At 39.0% G+C, this 19,425-nt stretch overlaps 1 protein-coding gene across 1 annotated transcript; it reads left to right on the top strand.

The window, feature by feature from the left end:
* Positions 1-8,869: 8,869 nt before the first annotated feature.
* ddx18 (DEAD (Asp-Glu-Ala-Asp) box polypeptide 18) lies at positions 8,870-19,418 on the top strand. Its single transcript, XM_053627197.1, has 14 exons — positions 8,870-9,028; positions 9,488-9,682; positions 10,106-10,282; positions 10,388-10,523; positions 10,702-10,802; positions 11,730-11,929; positions 13,086-13,200; positions 13,346-13,485; positions 15,249-15,410; positions 17,028-17,180; positions 17,273-17,386; positions 17,496-17,552; positions 17,667-17,844; positions 18,966-19,418. Exons 1-14 carry the CDS (start codon positions 8,923-8,925, stop codon positions 19,109-19,111), a joined length of 1,980 nt encoding a protein of 659 aa, XP_053483172.1. The 5' UTR covers positions 8,870-8,922; the 3' UTR covers positions 19,112-19,418.
* The last annotated feature ends 7 nt before the right edge of the window (positions 19,419-19,425 follow it).

The following is a 19,425-nucleotide window of genomic DNA, read 5'->3' as shown; positions in this document are numbered from 1 at the left end:
AATTCATCGTTATAATCAGAGTTTGGAGAACACTGATTAGTGAAATGCCTCAACTGTTGAGAACTGTGTCTGCAACACGTGATTCACGTCAAATTGCACAGTCAAAAAAATCTTGCGAGAAAAGCGGTTTTACAAGTTGAGTGCAACATAATAAAATAACATAAAAAGAAATTATCTGACCTTGAACAGTGTCCTTTTTTAGCACTCAAAGTATATGTCGACTGTAAGAGGAGAGTTGAAGTAATTTCACTTTCTGTAGAGAAATTAGGATTCGCATTGAAGACTACCACTCCCTTATGTGCTTCTTTTTACAGTGCCAGACCGTATTTTCATGAACAAACAGGTTTATTTTTAAATACTGTATATTTACTGTAAGTGCTTAATTTATGGATCATTAGCTGTAAATTTACATAATTAAACTATTTATTGATATAACAGTATTGTACTGTATGACATTGCCTGTATTTTTACAGCAGTTTTTTTTTTTTTACAGTGTACAAGCACTGAGGCAAACAGAAATTCGTACTGATGCTGCTACTGGTATGAGGTCATTAAATAAAGTAAAAGTGATTGAGAGAGAGAGAGAGAGAGAGAGAGAGAGAGAGAGAGAGAGAGAGAGATTTTGTCATATATTCATTTAACTTATATGTACAGTTAGGATTCTACACAGCGAGTGTGGAACCAGGAGTGATTGCAGCCCTTCGGCCAACGTTAAACTGATCGACAGTTTTATGAGAGTGCATCAAATTTTCTGCATGTTGTTGGTTTCACCTGCCAGCAGCCAGTCTAAAAAGCTGAGATGTGTGGTTCAAGGGGTGTGACTTGAACATCCCTCCCCACATCAGCACATACAGACACATTAGCACCGAAACTGACCTGGGTCCCTTTATTTGTGTCTCATGTGCCACATTCCCATTTATTTTACAGACTTGTCTCATGTTTCTTACAATGCAATATGCCTCTGCAGAGACACAAATATAAAATACCAATCTTCATGAATGTGATTAATGTGCAGCTTGTTTCTGTCTCAGACCACATGATTGTGCTCAGTCTATTTACTTTGCTCCCGTGCTGGGCCATCTACAATATTTATGACTGGGAAATAATTGTGGTGTAGTTGCAAATCTTTTCGAGCCATCCAAACATACGCAGAGCCTTTTGATGAATAGACTGCAATAGCGTGTGTGCTGATAGAGGGCCCCCTCCAAAGTGTTCATGCATATTGAAATGAAATGACTCGACCATGTGCATTTCTGGGCAAAGGATGACAAAAGAAGTGCATTTTCACCACGCTTTCTTGATCTTTCAATGAAGATGTATATCTTATAATTTTTTACAAATACATCTTTGCAGAAGCATTCAATGATGTGAGTGTACTGCATAAAAAAAAATCTATGGGGCCCCAGGCAAAAAATTGCCCAAGTGTGCTACCTTTATCAATAAATGAATAAATAAATAACTCGAGCTGCTACATGCTATACACCCTTAATCTTTGTGGAGTTCTGCATTGCTATACTGTTGATACCTTTAGAGAAAAAAGGTACATCTAGCACACAAAGAATTCTTTGGTTTGTCCTTCTGAGGGAATGGTAAAAGCAGGGGTGTCAAATACAAGGTCCACTAGCCGAATAAAAAGGTTTTAAATTGGTCCACCAAATACATTTAGAATGTAAGAATGTAAGACTTACCGTCTTGTGGACTGTAATTGAATTGAAATATTGGAAAAAAACAACTAGTATCTGTTATTCCATGAAGGAGCAAAATAGAGTAATAAACTCAGGGCCATAAACTAGGCTAATTACAAAATGTACTATTGATACAGTCCCCTCTGAAACTATTGGAATGGCAAGGCCAATTCATTTGTTGTGCCATACACTAAAGACATTCTTTAAGGATAGGAAGAGATAGGTCTTAAAGTAAATGACTTGATACTTGGTTGCATATTCCTTGCTTGTAATAACTGTATCAAGCCTGCGACTCATTGACATTCTTCTTTTGTAATGCTTTTACCACAGCCTCTTTCAGTTGTTTGTTTTGGATGTCTCTCCCTTCAGTTTCCTCTATAGGAGGTAGATTACATGCTCAATTAGGTTAAGGTCTGGTGACTGACATGGCCAGTCTAGAACCTTCCACTTACCCCCTGATAAAGTCCTTTGCCGAGTTGGCAGTGTGTTTTGGGTCATTGTACTGCTGCATGATAAAGTTCCTCCTGATTAATTTGGATTTATTTGTCTGTAAATTGGCAGACAAAATGTTCCTGAAACTTCTGAATTCATTCTGCTGCTACCATCATGAGTTACATCATCAATAAAGATTCGTGAGCCTGGTCCAGAAGCAGCCATGAAGGCCAAGCCATAACACTACCTCCACCATGTTTCACAGCTGAGCTTATATGTTTTTGGATGATGAGCAGATCCTTTCTTTCAACACACTTTGGTCTTTCCATCACTTTGGTAGAGGTTAATCTTGGTTCCAGAACTTTTGTGGCTCATCTCTGTATTTCTTTGTGAATTCCAACCTGGCTTCTGATTCTTAATATTGATGAGTGTTTTGCATCTTGTATGGCCTCTATATTTCTGCTCTCAAAGTCTTCTTTGAACAGTGCATTGTGTTACCTTCACCCCTGCCCTGTAGAGGTTGTTGGTAATGTCACTGACTGTTTTTTTTTTTTTTTGTGTGTTATCTTCACAGCTCTCACAATGTTTCTGTCATCAGCTGTTGTTGTTTTCCTTGGCCGATCCATTCGGTGTCTGTTGCTCAGTAAACCAGTGCTTTCTTTCTTTCCATTCCAAATTGTTGTATCGAGTATTCCCAATGCTTGTGCCATGCCTCTGATTGATTTTCCCTCTTTTCTCAGCTTGAAAATGGCTTGCTTTTTTTCTCTGATCTTCATGTTGGCTTATCCTTTTTAACAACAGATGCAGTCTTCACAGGTGAAACTGAAGGATAAAACCAAGAGTTCAGAGCTATTTATTGTTTAAACAATCGATCTAACAGGATGCACCTGGGTAACAAGAAACACCTATCCGTCATATGTTCCAATGTTTTTGCTAGCCTACAAGTTGGGTGGTCTAATACAAAATGAGTTCTATGTCATTTAACACATTTACATATAAATGGAAGGAAATAAAAGCTGAAATTCTAAACTCTTGAGCTCAAACCCAAATGTATTCGGTCTACAGCAAAAACAATTGAATTGGTTGCCTTTCCAATAGCTTCAGAGGGGACTGAATGTCATTCTTCATTAACAAGCTAACCATTTGCCTTATAATCCCAATTTACTTAATTTCAGTTCTGGATTGTAACACTATAAACATGTTACAAGGGGGTGAATACTTATGCAAGGCACTTTGTGGTAAAACCACAATTTGAAGTTGCAGAATTGCAGTCTGGTCATCTATTTTGTAGTTGAATCCACCTTTTTTGGTAGCTGAAAGTACTTTTCACATAAATGTTGATGTGTTATTAGTCAGTACACAGTTTTTTGTATGACCCACTTGACATTGGACAATGTTTTTTTTTAATCATTAGTATAGACTTGACATACATCCATCTTATGGACTTAGAAAACATCACTCAGACAATTCTCTGGGATATCTTATATGTTGCAATGATATAATTGAATGGGAAACCCAGGAAATAGCAGCTTAGCTATTAAACTAAGAAAATTATTACTTTTTTCAGATCTTGAAGGAACAAATGAGGCAACCTCATAAGTCTGTCCCATTTCTGTTGTATAATGCTTTATGTCATGAGAGCGGTCAGCAAGCTCTTGGTCTATGCTGTCCCAGTTTTTCTTTTGTTCACACTGGGTGCATTTGTGTTGAAGCTCTGACAAGTTTTTGTGACCCCTGTCTGTAAGAAAGAAGACTCTTTTAATGTTGTCAAAGGTTGACAAAGCATTTCTGAAAGCATTCTTTATTTGTGTTATATATGCAGTGCTTGGTTTGTTTAATCAGGTTTCTGAAATTTGTCATTTTAATCTGTCTTTCCTGCTTGAGCCGATCTTTTCAAGGTTTTAATTTGCACCTATGTCTTTCATCTGGTGATATAGAGGTTCTTCTGTGATTGATTTTCCATGATCAGTTTCTCTTTCCAGCTACAGAATATCAATTTCTACTTCAAGAGATCTTCACATCATGGTTGGTATTTTCTGAGAGTTCACCACAAGGAAAACTTTGGTCTTTATTTTATGCAAAGAGGTAAACGATCTTTGCTACCTTGGTCGAACTCTTCCGGCAATTCAAAGATACATGAGTAAGGAAACAGAATTGTGTTTCAAGACTATAAATAGCATCTCTTAAATTAACATCAGCAAGAGGTTCAGGAAAGATATCAATACTATTGGGCCCACATGACAGATTCCAGCATATTTTAGCCATGTTTTTAGTGATCATCCTGAAAGATGACCCTTCAATCACCTCTTTATATAAAAAGAAATGGTCTTGCTGTGGCTTGTTCAGCACTTGGCTCTAAACTTGGGGCTTGAACATGTTGCAATTACTAAACCTCACAAATGATATCAGAAGAATTTTATATAAACATAACTGTCTTAAAGGGTCTTTTTTGATTGAAAATGCAGTCACTATGTACTCTGGCAGCCAAAACGATGCTGAAAACTGCCACAATGCTTTTAAGTGCATATCTTGCTGGAGGAAAATATCTGCACTGTATTGGTTGTATGTCTCAAGGATGTTCTCAAGGATGTTGTCAAGGATGAAACAACTATAATAGACAATATATACTCCCCCAAAAAAGGAAGGAGAACATAATTTACAAATGTTTCACATTTTAAAGTTGACAATAAATTATACATGAACATATACTTTTAATATATACTTATATATGCAATTTTAAAACCATTTAGATTCACATTTAAATCTGCATTAGCTTACCACAGTTTGTCTTACCAGCCTTATGTTTTGTACACTATATTGGTGATGTAGATAATCTGTTTTTAAAAACACCATTCTTTAATTTTCTATTTAATTTTCTCTGACAACTGTATATTACAACCACAATTCCAAAAAAAGTTGGGACACTGTGTAAAATGTAAATAAAAAAAAGAATGCAATGATTTGCAAATCTCATAAACCCATATACTATTCACAATAGAACATAGAAAACATATCAAATGTTTAAACTGAGGGAAAAAATAAGGTATTTTTTAATTTGATGGCACAACATGTCTTAAAAAAGTTGGGATGGGGGCAACAAAAGGCTGGAAAAGTAAGCGTTACTAAAAAGAAACCGCTGGAGGAACATTTTGCAACTAATTAGGTTAATTGGCAACAGGTCAGTAACATGATTGGGTATAAAAAAACAGTATCTTAGAGAGGCAGAGTCTCTCAAAAGTAAAGATGGGATGGAATCTGGATGGAAGTATATGTATGTTGCTCTAAAACCTGTCTAAAACGTTTCAGCATTCATGGTGCCTTTCCAGATGTGCAAGCTGCCAATTCCATAGGCACTAATGCACCTCCATACCATCAGAGATACAGGCTTTTGAACTGAGCACTGATAAAAAGCCAGATGGTCCCTCTCCTCTTTAGTACTCTTTAGTTCAGAGGACGTGGCGTCCATGGTTTACAAAAAGAATTTAAAATTTCGATTCGTCAGACTGGGCGCATGGTGGCATAGTGGTTAGCATGTTCACCTCACACCTCCAGAGTTGGGGGGTTTGATTCCCACCACGGCCCTGCGTTTGCATGTTCTCCCCATGCTGTGGGAGTTTCCTCTGGGTACTCTGGTTTCCTCCCCCAATCCAAAGACATGCATGGTAGGCTGATTGGCATGTCCAAAGTTTCCGTAGTGTATGTGAATGTGTATGTGATTGTGCCCTGTGATGGATTGGCACCCCGTCCAGGGTGTCACCTCTCTTGTGCCCCATGCTCCTTGGGATAGGCTCCAGGTTCCCCACAACCCAGCAGTATAAGTGGTATAGAACATGGATGGATGGATGGATTCATCTGACCACAGAACAGTTTTTCACTTTGCCTCAGTCCATTTTAAATGAACTTTGGCCCAGAGAAGACGGCTACGTTTCTGTTCATCTGCCATCTGTTTTCTGCGATCATGTTCACATATGGCTTCTTCTTTGCATGACAGAGCTTTAACTTGTGGGTGGCACGGTGAACTGTGTTCACAGACAATGAGTTCTGGAGGTGTTTCTGAGCCCATGCATTGATTTCCATTACAGAAACATTTGTTTTTAATGCAGTGCCACCTGAGAACCCAAAGATCATGCAATATTCATTTTCACCCTTGTCCCTTGTGCACAGAGATTTCTCCAGATTCTTGGAATCTTTTGATGATATCAGGAAATGTAGATGAAATTGTTCCACAAATTGTAGACGCTGTAGAAGACTTTCAGCTGTTTCATTTTAGTAACACTTACTTTTCCAGCCTTTTTTGCCCCAATCCAACTTTTTTGAGACATGTTTGAGACATGGCCATCAAATTCAAAATTACCTTATTTTTTTCTTAAAATGATACATCTTCTCAGTTTAAACATTTGATATGATATGAATCACTCATTAAACATGACTGAAATGATTATGAATAAGACCTATACTACACCTTCTCCTGCAAGGACAAAACTCAAAGCTTTCTCAAAGCTGTCTAAGCATATGGCGAGCATAAAACCTATGGACCTTCAGAGGCTCTCAGAGCACAGGATTAAAGGCAGAGCTCAAAGTATAAATAACTTTAATGGGGTCCATATCACAGCACAGTGCTTCTACCTGCCTGAATAAGCAGCCTGAAAGCCACCACTTTTAGATAGCTGTTTTTCCCATCTGCTTAGGTAACACATTTTCCAGTCCACCTCCTCCTTTTACTTAAACAAATATCTCTGTCCTTGGAGGGGTCCTCCTTTATGTGAGAGGGCTCTTGAGAGTAAGAGAGAGTGAGAGAGAGAGAGAGAAAGAGAGAGAAGGGGGGGGGGATGGGGGAATATAATCCATGCAATTCACTAACTGAAACATAAAAAATCTTAATATATCACATATGACTAAATGCCTTGTATTTTTAACCTGTAAAAACATAATAAAAACAGATCAATTATACATTTTTTTATTTGTTTTTGATCACATGTACATAAAATGTGATTTTCTCCGTTTTTGCTTTCAATTTTGCAGTGCAAGATTTTTTTTTTAACTGTGATTGAGATATATGAAAAAGAGAAACATACATCGAATTCAGGTAAACATGTAGATTTCAGAACTATGTATAGTAGAAAATATCCTAATTTTACTACTTGAAGTGTTTTCCCAGGCCACCACATGGGTGAATTGTGAAATGTTGCCACCATGTGGTTGTTATTCCCGTAAAATACAACAACAAACAAACAACAACAACAACAACAAAACTAATTTTGGATAAACTCACTAAATTACTTACTTTGGAATGGAAGCTAATCTATGCATGAGGCAGACATAAGTGCCATGAGCCATAAGTGGTTTTGTAATAATAATAATTATAACAACAACAACAACAACAATAATAATAATAATAATAATAATAATAATAATAATAATAATAACAATAATAATAATAATAATGTTATTTATAAGGCACCTGTCTCAACCCCAAGAATGTTTTATTTGGAAATGAAACATAAAAATTCAAGGTAATTCTAAAACAGACAGACAGACAGTATACTGTATGTATGTGCTTTATGTGGCTGATGCATTTCAATAATATTGCTCTACACCAAAGCATGTATCTAAACGGACAGCGCTGTATTTGCACCGCAGACACAAGTGGGTTGCCAGGTCTCAGCAACATTACATCTTAAAAACTTACATAACAACCTATCCCAAAGGTTTGGCAGGCGCATTTGTTTTTTCTTCTTTTTTTCACTCTTTGTATGGGGAACAAGTTCACAGTGGTGCACTCACATTTCTTATTAGCAGTATCTGCAATGCCTTTTATCATTGCTCAGTATGGACATTATCCATTCCAAAATCCCCGCTCCCCTTGTGCACTCTTTACAATATATACTAAAACAGAAATAGCTGTACATTATAGATACATTGTCTGTACTTACCTGATTTTTAAACCAGTCCCCCAGTCTAGTCTACAACCTTATTCCAAAACTAACCCAATAAAAATGCAACCCTGGCAACCCTGGCAACCATGTGCAGCACAAACATCACTGTTAAACGCTAGAGGGAGCATCACTGAACACTCTCCTCCCTGCTGAAAACAAACAAACAAGCAAACAAAAACAATAGAAACCATCATAGAATTTGTAATGGTTTTAATGGTTATAATGGGAATTATTGCTTTTAATGGAAACTGTAATGGACTCTGTGGATCTCTAGCGTATTGGTGGCATGTTATGTCTAGTGAATACCTTTAAAGGACCTATAATGGTACTGTGGTAATGGTTTTAATGGTTATCTGATGGTTTGTAATGATATTTGTAGTGGAAACCACTAGAATTTCTGTGATGGTTTCTATTGCTTTCCCCCCAGCAAGGTTACTAGTTACTGGATAGTTAAAAGAACTAAATTGTATGTCTAGTTATAGTTATAGACAAGTACTAGTTATAGACAAACGACTATTAACGACTATGAAATAAATCCCTGAACTGTTTTGTCTTATTTTCAGATAATGAGACCTGTATTTGTTCTGTAATGCTGTTTGGGTCTTACATATTACTTTAGAAGCATTTTACAAAAGTGGATATAAAACATCGCATAAGAAATAACTTTGGGGGTAAAAAAAAAAAAAAAAAAGTAGACGTGGTGCCCCACACATTTCATTCAGGCGCGGGGGGGGGGTCCTGATTTCTTTTCACTCAGGCATTACGAGGTCACATATGTCGTTGGAATACGGGTGGGGGAAAAACAGAACAGTAGGAGTGTTTACTGAAGGACCCCAGTCACTCACACACGTGTGTGTCTCTGTGCAGACATGGCCGATCTTCAGATGAAGCTTCTTCGGAAGAAAATTCAGAAAAGAAATGAAAAGAATAAAGAACGCAAGCTTAGACAGAAGCAAAGGGAAGAAGAAGAAAATGGTAATGTTTGCGTTGATTTATTTGAGCTTGAGGTTTATGTTGAGTTTGTATGTATGGTTAGCTAAGCTAGCATAGAAAGCTTGTTAGCCTGGATACATAAGCGAAGAGTTTCGTTATTTTTGCGGAGTTGGAGATTTGGTGACCATAGGTCATCGAGCTATCGCGTTTTAAACCGTTTTTGACCCCAAATTTGCTTAACGTGACAAGTTAATTAGTGTGGGTTGCTAACTAACCCAGCCAAGCTACTCCACCGTTTAAGTGGAATCTAGCTAGTTCTTAGTTAAGCTAGTAGTGTGACCAGACGTGTTAAATATTCTAACCTTGTTAGTTTCTGTTGGTATTTGTTTTCTGAGGGGGTTTTTCACCTGAATGCAGCGGAATGAGAGATAATCCTGTAAAATGTCATGTGATCGAACTTTACTGTCAGTTGAACTGCTGTGTTTTCTGGTTCTCGAATAGCGTCTAAAGTAATCATTGAGGATGTGGATCCAGATGCGACTGAAGAGACTCCAGCTGCAGACACAGAGCAGGAGATGGCAGATGGAAATCAGAAGAGAGAATCCACTCAGGAGGACAGCGGCACACAAAACAGCACCAAGAAGAAGAAAAAGAAGAAGCGGAAACTAAATGAAGCAGGAGAGCCCACCAACATGTGTCAGTTTTCCTTAAGATCACAGAATAGAGCCTGTAATGATGATACACGGCTAGGAGCGCATTAAAGTGCTCCTATTGTGGTTTTGAAAAGTGCCTAATTTTGTTTTAAAGGTCTCGTGTAATAGATTTATATGCATCCAAGGTCAAAAAACACTTTAATGTGCTCATAATTTAAATTGCAGTGTCCCCCACCCCCATAATCCCAGTAGTACAAGCAAAATAACACCTGTTATTGGACCCTCTTGTTTTGCGGAAATAATCCACACACACTCATGTCTGTGTTACTACTGTAACTCAAAAACAATCAGTCAAACAGAAAACGGAGTAGATGCCGTGCCTTAAGCTCCTACGTTGAAAATAAAATGCGGTTCAGGTATTAGTGGAATATGTTCATTGGTAAGTGATGAATAATTTATTTTCTAGCTGTGAAAAAGGCCAAACACGAGAACAGTGAGGGTGATGGGGCTGGGCTCTCTGAGGGAGAAGAGGAACAGGAGAGTGCAAGAGAGGTATTTAAGGATGAAGAAGTTGTTGGTGAGAAAGGAGATGAGGAGGACGATGAGGAGTGTGATGGACCAGAGCTTCCATCTGGACTGACAGGTGAGGAAGAACCACCTTTAGTTAGTGTGGAAGATGTTTGTTTGTTTGTCTGTCAGTGTTTTGCAGTCTGGTGTGTATGTGTTTATGCTTTTTTCTTTTCCTCAGGAGCGTTTGAGGATCAGTCGTTTGCATCACTGGTAGAGCTTGTGAGTGAGAACACACTCAAAGGTGTTAAAGAGATGGGCTTCGAGAACATGACTGAGATTCAGCACAAAACCATACGCCCCCTACTGGAGGGAAGGTGAGCTTACACCACTGCATCAAATCTTAATTACAAAAAGATTAGACTAATTTTCCTCATGGTTCTCCTGATAACTAATTGACAAGCTGTGCTGTAATTACAGAAGTATCCCCCCCCAATCTTATGAGGTGATGTGGGAAAGCACAGGTATCTCATTAAACAGTTTGTTTCTCTACAGAGACGTTCTTGCAGCTGCTAAAACTGGCAGTGGGAAAACTCTGGCCTTCCTCATTCCTGCCATTGAACTCATCTATAAACTCAAGTTCATGCCCAGAAATGGTGAGTACACACAAACACTTCAAGGAAAAGTTCACTCTAAAACTCATTGTATGTGCTTAGTGATTCTGGTGCTAATTAGATGGTTGGAGCTGTATTCCTGTCACAAGGTAGCGATTGACATCACAAGGGACATCACTAGAACAGTTACAGTGGCATTTAATAGTATAATCAAACACAGGGAATAAAGGCCAGATTTTCCTGTTGCCACCTAAATACAGAAGAATACGTGATGCAGTGTACAATTAGTGGAAAAAAACCCCCACTGGAATCAGAAAGTTGCAGTGCAGTTACAGGATGCTCTGAATTGGGGGACATGGCCAGCAGTCAACTCCTTTTAGTTAGCATTCAGCAGTGTTGATGAGGAGGTGAGACATCTGGACAGACTAAAGGACTAAAGCGCTGCTGCATCGCAAGGGGTTGGTGCCCTTCCAGATAGCTTTCCAGATGCTTTAGAGTTTTCTTTACTGAGGTCTCTCCAGGATTTTGTGCTTGCAGAAATTAATGCAAAATCATGTAAACTCCACAATATTCGGAGGAGCTTGAATTTTTCTATTGCAGATTTGGGCCAAGACACATCGTGTGACGTCATCACAACACACATTCAGCCAAAGCCCACTTTGATTTATATGTGTCGAATAGGAGTACAACTAAAAGGTCTCATTTACCAGCAAACATCACTGTGAAAGACGTGCCATTACAATTTTGCCAATTCAAGTAGTTTTCTGCAGAGAAAAAAGCACAAGAAACTCTACAAATTGTGTCGTAAATTTAGAAGAAAAAAAGCCACAGCAAAATCAAGCGTTTTTGGCCGCAACAATCACAAAAACCTCCCTGAAATCTTGTACGAACTGTCGCTGGCTCTGAAATTGGCCCCAAGTGAAAGTGTCTTGTAATGTTCCTCTCTCTCTCTCACTCCCCCCCCCGTAGGTACTGGAGTGGTGATTTTGTCCCCAACACGTGAGTTGGCCATGCAGACATACGGTGTACTGAAGGAGTTGATCACTCATCATGTGCACACATATGGCCTTATTATGGGGGGCAGTAACCGCTCAGCTGAAGCCCAGAAGCTGGCCAATGGAGTCAACATCCTGGTAGCCACCCCTGGGAGACTGCTCGACCATCTACAGGTTAGAGCAGTGTTTTAACCTCGTTCTTAACATGTTTCCAAATTTACCACTTTAGATGTTGCACCAGTATTTATAACATCTCAACGTCATCAGAAATTTTGCACTTCACGTGAATACCTTATAGCAGAGGTTCTCAACCTTTTGTAACTGAAGCCCCCCCCAAGCCTCCACTATCATGTGGCATGCCCCCCACCCTCCCACCCAATATTTGAGGAGACCAGGTATAATGATTATCTATTCTATATAAAATCTATCTATATATTATCTAATCTATAATTAGATTAGTTTTTCATAGATGGATAGATTTTTTTTGCTTTTGTGTTTTTGTACTTTTTTTTTTTTCATAACGTTTATGAATTTTTAAAATAACTTCTATGCCTTTTATAAAACTATATAACGGACAGGTATGGAACATGAATGATCAGAAATGTTTCTGAACACTATAACTACTTTGAATGAGAGAACTAGGCTGTAACAACGTGGTCCATTTTACATGTAAAACATGTTGCGTTCCGTTCGTCTTGCGTCTAAAAACATTCGCATGCGACTAATGTAAATTGGGATGAAGGGCGCGTCTCGTTATCCATCACATTGTTAAATATCCAGCTCTCAGCCTCTCACTGAACAGAGCAGATGCAGAGAGAGGTGTGAGTGCAGTGGGAAAGCAAGACCTCGTGCTTGCAGGACAGTACTGGCGACATTTGGAAAGTTGCTAAGGTTTGTCCAAAAAGTCACTAGGCACCCTTTTTTTTTTTTTTTTTTTTTTTTGGCAAAAGTCACTAAAGAGGTCTGAAAAGTCGCTAAGTTGGCAACACTGATCTGCACTGACAGCCAGATAAAAGGCAAGTTAAGCTCCGCCTCTCCCCAGAAAAAAGAAAATGCAGAGGGAGAGGGAATGTGGGGTTTTTCATTAATGCACATTCTATTTGAAAAGCAATGAAATACACAGAGTACCCAAATGATACCCTGTCTGTGTTTTGTTTTTGTTTTTAAAAAACAATTTGTGCTCCCCTTCCGATCTCTCCACGCCCCCTGGGTTGAGAACTGCTGCCTTATAATAAATATAAAGAATGGAAACCCAGAGGTCCAGAGAATACATGGTCTGGTCTTGTATAAATTCCAAAGCCTGTGTCTTCCTCTCTGTTTCTCGCTGTAGAACACTCCCAGCTTCATGTATAAAAACCTGCAGTGTCTGATTATTGATGAAGCGGATAGAATTCTTGAGGTTGGATTTGAGGAAGAACTTAAACAGATCATCAAACTGCTGCCAAGTAAGAGCCTCTTGCTTTAGATAATAGATTTTGGCATTTCAGTTAAAAAAAGGTAGCCTGTAATTGGTGTCACTAAACTTGACCATTGATTGAACTTGACATTACCATCGAGTTAATTTCTGATTCTGTAACTTCCATTGCTTAGAGAAGAGACAGACCATGCTGTTCTCAGCTACACAGACGAGGAAAGTGGAGGATCTGGCACGAATCTCTCTGAAGAAAGAGCCTCTGTATGTGGGAGTGGACGATAACAAGGATACAGCCACTGTGGAAGGACTGGAACAGGTAAACTAGCTTATCATGATAAACGATGATCCATCCAGACCATCCAGAGCATACAGACGACTAGAGAGTGCAGATCATTCCAGATTCATATGTGGCTTATCTGCCTTTTTACTGAGGCTGCACTTGTGGCATATTTTTGAGTGATATCATTGCGTACACCAGTACAAGTAAAGTTGCAGAGCTCCATACAGGTTGGTGGGACTGGTGATATAATATAATTGGAGTATATGTCACTGGATATCATGGCGGTGCAATATCATTTAAGGACAATGACATCAATAATGTATCGCACAAGTATAGAAGACAGTTTGTTATAATGTGTAACACGGGCGTTGCTAGAGTTTGATCATTACTGTACAAAATGTTACGACCCCGGTCTAGGGTCGATGTGTAACATAAAAAGTATAAACAAAAATCATAATCCGAAATAATGAGGTTGACACACGTGTCTTTCAAGTCTTCGATATCTTACAAATTTAATGATTGCAAGAAAGAAAAACAATCCAAAACAAACACATCCACTCTGAAAGCAGATGTCTTCAGGGCTGGGCAAGGCCAAAATAATAAACAGAACAGTAACTATCTTGCCCCGTATCAATTTCCATAACCTAACAAAAAAAAAAGGTATTTCAAAAGAAAATACAGAGTCTAATCTGACTCCCTTAACTGAGTCAAAAACAGTGAACAAAAGATGGATCCAAAAATAAATGGCACCCAACCCCTACAGCTTTCGTGTTAGTTAGAAAAGAAATATGTACAATAGAAGGTATATTTACAAATAGGGCGTACACTCGGCCACAACATAAGACAAGACAGGGGAATGGGACAACACTATATCCTACCACTCGCTTCTTTCACTCGTACACCATACAACAAGCCAGCGATTTCACTCAAACACCAAGGAAACATTTGCTACTCAATCGTACCAAAGCAATCACAGACACACCACACAGCCGCATTCCTGCCGACATAACGTTCTTCCTCCTTTTCAAAAGACGCACAATCTTCTCCTCTCCAATCCCCATGCACCACGTCAGCACGTTTAATTAGGGCGGCGCGACCTGTGTGAGAGAGAGAGAGCACACACAATACGTCTCCTGACTTAACAAAAAGTACTTCAAAATCTCTAGGGGCGTCCAGGGGCATTAGAAGAGATAAGCACGCGTTTTTTTAGGCCCCGTTTACATTAGTGTGTTTTCGTTTTAAAATGAAAACGAACCTAGTTTTCAACTCCTCTCCCGACCGCGAGCAGCAACTTGCCAATCGGTTATGTCCAGCCTCAGCCAAAATCGAACACGCCTACTGTCTTCATGGGGGAAAAGTGAAGGGAGGAGGAGCACAGGAAGGGGGCGGGGTATATGATTGAAGACGATGCGCAGGATATTTTCGCTTCAGCTGACGTTACAATCAGTCTTCATGTTTGAAATAATTCAAAGGATAACATTCAATGAATAGGAAAGCTCTACTTCATCGTACAGTGATTTATCAGGAAAATTTCCTGGGGTAAAGCGACGGCCCTGGTGTAACATAATATGGACTGGACTATGAAAGAACTTTATACAGTCATCTGGCTGCTTATAAATCCAAATATTTCTGCCATTCTGATACCAATCAATACATGTTTAAGCATGTTTAAGTTTCTTGCTGTTTTCATGGAGGTTTTGGTAAAAGTCTGCATGTTGCCTTTTTTGTGTGTTTATAACGCCATGTATTTGGATTGTTTGTTTTTTGGACTGTGTGGTAAACTGTGTATTTTGCCTCAGGGCTATGTTGTATGCCCATCAGAGAAGCGCTTCCTGCTGCTTTTTACATTCCTGAAGAAGAACCGCAAGAAGAAGCTGATGGTGTTCTTCTCCTCCTGCATGTCTGTGAAGTATCACTATGAATTGCTCAACTATATCGACCTGCCTGTTATGGCCATCCATGTGAGTTGTTTTGCAGATCACATACACCTAAAAAGCTGCACATAAAGCATTACTTTACGCTTTTATCAAAAGCCACGGGATACAACCTTAACCAGGGTTAAGGGCCTTGCTTAAGGACCCAGCAGTGACAACTCAGCATCCCTCTGATCAGTATCTCAAAACCTTAACCACTGAGCTGCCACTGCTCTAAACACGGCCCTCTTTCTACATCCTCTGCTGGAGTTGTACTTGCCTCGAGGGCCTCTCTGTTGTAGATATTTTCATTTTACTTGTGGCATTGTGTGCATGTGTTAAGCTTGTAGTTTATGACTGGGTCATGCAGTGTTGGGAACAATTTACATTTTAAATTGTGAAGCAACCTGTCATGTGAGAGAGGCGCTACATAAATGTGTATTAGTAGTAGCATTTATTTAAATAAGTTTGGTGACTTGTCAGCCAACATGGGTGGTGTTTTAGTTACATTAAATGTATAAATAAATACATATATTTATCTAAATACTAGAGTATGGATTTAAACACTTATTACCAGATATTACCCTGTATACCTCTATGTAAAGGTGTGTTTGCAATCGGTGAGCAATTAGAGGAAACAGAATTGCATCCATTTTTTGCATAAAGTAATTGGACAAACTAATAATTTTAAATGCAGAGATACTCTGATGCAACTCATTTGCAGTCAGTGATTGCCTGAAGTCTTGAACCCATGGACATCACCAAATGCTGAGTTTCCTCCTTTGAGATGCTCAGAGGCTGCCTGTTTGTGGGTCTTTCTGCCTTCAGTTTTGCCTTCAATAAGTGAAAAGCATTCTCAAGTGGGATTGAGGTCAGGTGACTGACTTGACCATTTAAAAACATTCCATTACTTTGCCTTAAGGAACTCTTTGGTTGCTTTCACAGTATGTTTTAGGTCATTATCCATCTGTACCGTGGAGCACCATCCTATCTCTTTTGTAGCATTTGACCGAGTCTGAGCGAGAAAGTATAGCTCTATACACTTCCGAATTCATCCTGCTACTTCTGTCCGCAGTCACATCATCAATAAACACCAGTGACCCAGTTCTGTTGGTAGCCACACATGCCCATGCCGTAACACTCCCTCCACCATGTTTGACAAATGATGTGGTATGCTTTGGATCACGAGAGTTCCTAGGAACAGCTATTAAATGCAAATGCAACACTTGGAATCAACTCCAGATCTTTTATTTCTTTAATTTGTTATGCAATAATGAGGAAGCAGGCCACACCTGGCCACGAAACTGCTTATCAGTCAAGTGTCCAATTACTTTAGAGCTCTTGAGAATTAAATGGCTGTAATTCCTAAATGGGTAATGCAGTATTTTTGTTAAACACCTTAAATTAAAGCTTAAAGTCGGCATTTGTATCACATCTTGATTGCTTCATTTCAGATCCATTGGGGTGGTGTATAGAGGCAAAATTCCGAAAATTGTCACTGTCCAAATACATATGTACTTGACTGTGTGTGTGTATATATAAATATATATAATCAGAAATCTTACCTTCCTAGGCTATGCGAGACCCTTTACCTCAACTGCTCAGTTGTATTGGATAAAAGTGTCAACAAAATGAGTGTATAAATGTTCTTTTGTGGATTTACAGGGCAAGCAGAAGCAAACGAAGAGAACCACCACATTTTTCCAGTTCTGTAATGCAGACTCTGGCATCTTGCTCTGCACTGATGTTGCTGCAAGAGGACTCGATATACCCGAGGTGGACTGGATCGTCCAGTACGACCCGCCAGATGACCCTAAGGTATAACGCTAAAGGCAATCAGTTATGTTTTTGTTCGGATATTTTGTACATGCATAATAAGCTAATTTGCCATTGTTAATTCATTTGGTCAGGAATACATCCACCGTGTGGGTCGAACTGCTCGAGGTATTAATGGCAGAGGCCACGCCCTCCTTATCCTCCGACCCGAAGAGCTCGGCTTCCTGCGGTTCCTTAAACAGGCCAAGGTAGTGTAATAACCTTTAGATGTAATTTATTTAGAGATCTGTGAATGGTGAGGACAGCAGCTACTTCAGATGCATGGGTTATTTATTTATTTATTTATTTTCCTTCAAGGTCCCATTGAGTGAGTTTGATTTCTCTTGGAGTAAGATCTCAGATATTCAAGCACAGGTGAGTCTGTATAGTTTCACTCCAAGTAAAGCATTTAAAGCATCTATTAAACGGATCCCATCTAGTATCAAGATTACTAACAGCAGATTGCTAATGTTCCTGTGTGTGTGTCAGTTGGAGAAGCTGATTGAGAAGAATTACTACCTGCATAAATCAGCTCAGGAGGCATACAAGTCGTACGTGAGGGCATACGATTCCCATTCCCTCAAACAGATCTACGATGTACAGACACTAAACCTCCCACAGGTGGCGCTGTCCTTTGGCTTCAAAGTACCACCTTATGTTGACCTCAGTATCCTTTCAATATTTTGCTCTTATGTGCGTTTTCTCATCACAAACTATGTTTTTCATAAAACACAGAACTTGAATGACTCTAGACTTGCACCAATGTGAAATGATGAAAGTCATAAAGATGCTGTGTATTTTATTAACAGTTTTACAAGGAGAAAGAGATTATGGGTCACTAGTGAGCTGATATAGTTTCAGTAACCATGTTGGTGCATGATGGGACAAGTCAATGCAGAAAGAGTCATGTTCCTCTTCATCCATCATTTGGCTGTCATCTTTTTACAGTGCTGCATGTGTGTGTTCTCAGCGTGAGCACTTTACAAAGTTATGTGCGGTAACAATCCTATAATAGTTACACAATCGATTTGACACTGTTCAGTTTTCTAAATGGCAAGTGAATATTTTAATGTTTCTTAGAATTAAAGCAGTAGTTCACCCTAAAATGAAATTGTCATCAATTACTCACAATCATGTAGGTCAAAGCCATGAGACTTTCGTTCATCTTCAGAACACTGAAGACATTTTTAATGAAACCTGGGACATTTCTGTCCCTCAATTCACAGTCCACGTACCCAAAACTTTCAAGCTCAGAGAAGTTCATAAAGACATTGAAAAAGTAATCCATCTGGCTCCAATGGTTTTGTTTGAGAGCGGACCAGAAATGCACATCCTTCTCTATGTTAATCTGCAGACATCTTTGTACTAAACATTGTTCTATGTGACTCGGTTTGTGTAAAGCGACCCTCTTCCTCTGTTGTAAACAGTGCAGTGCTCACATGTGTCGTGGTTCTCTCCAGAACATATTTTGTGAATAAAGACTTAATTTTAGGTTTTTTTGGACACACAAAGCATTTGTATTGTTTTCATAAAATTGGGATTAAACCACTGGAGTCACATGGATTACTTTTACGATGCCTTTATCAACTTTTTAGTAACATGGGCTGTAAATGGAGGGACAGAAATCTCCCAGGTTTCATAAAAAATGTCTTCCTTTGTGTTCCAAAGACAAACGAAAGTCTTATGGGTGTGGAACGACATGAGGGTGAGTAACTGATGACAGTTATTTTGCTTTAAGTATTTTTGTTGTTGGAATGGTCTGCAATTCCTTAATGTGCTCCCTCTCAGATGTTCACAGCAGTAAAGGTGTAAAGCTGCAGAGGAGGGGAGGAGGTGGAGGCTTTGGATACCAAAAATCAAAGCATGTGCATAAGTCAAAGATCTTCAAACATGTTAACAAGGGCAGGGGAGACCGCAGACAGTTCTCCCGCTGAGTTTGACGTTTTTCCCCTTAAATGCCTTTTTAATTTCCTAAAGTTCTTAATGCCTCAAGATACATGGGAACAGATGTTGTTGCTTGTGGTTATTTATGCACATACTTGTCTGCGTATTTTGTATGTGTATTCCAAGAAGGTATTGGAAAACTGAATTTAGGTCTATTTCCTTTCCACGTAACTGTGTGGAGAATCTGTAATGCTAGATTTGTATGAACCTCCTTTAATCTGTATATGACTATATTCCTGACTGTCCTCTTTTTACTGTTGAACTGATGGCTTAATTAAAGAAATACTCAAGAACCCCCAAGATC

This window comes from Ictalurus furcatus, chromosome 6 (genome assembly GCF_023375685.1).
Source record: "Ictalurus furcatus strain D&B chromosome 6, Billie_1.0, whole genome shotgun sequence".
Taxonomy (NCBI): Eukaryota; Metazoa; Chordata; class Actinopteri; order Siluriformes; family Ictaluridae; genus Ictalurus; species Ictalurus furcatus.
This window is presented reverse-complemented; position numbering and strand designations above follow the sequence as displayed.

What these genes read in the sequence shown, in the direction of transcription:
- ddx18 (XM_053627197.1), top strand. Translation starts at nt 8,923, where the DNA reads ATGGCCGATCTTCAGATGAAGCTTCTTCGGAAGAAAATTCAGAAAAGA. An exon ending in TGCCTGTTATGGCCATCCAT is followed by an intron (nt 15,411 to 17,027) that starts GTGAGTTGTTTT and finishes GTGGATTTACAG; the next exon opens with GGCAAGCAGAAGCAAACGAA. An exon ending in ACCACCTTATGTTGACCTCA is followed by an intron (nt 17,845 to 18,965) that starts GTATCCTTTCAA and finishes GCTCCCTCTCAG; the next exon opens with ATGTTCACAGCAGTAAAGGT.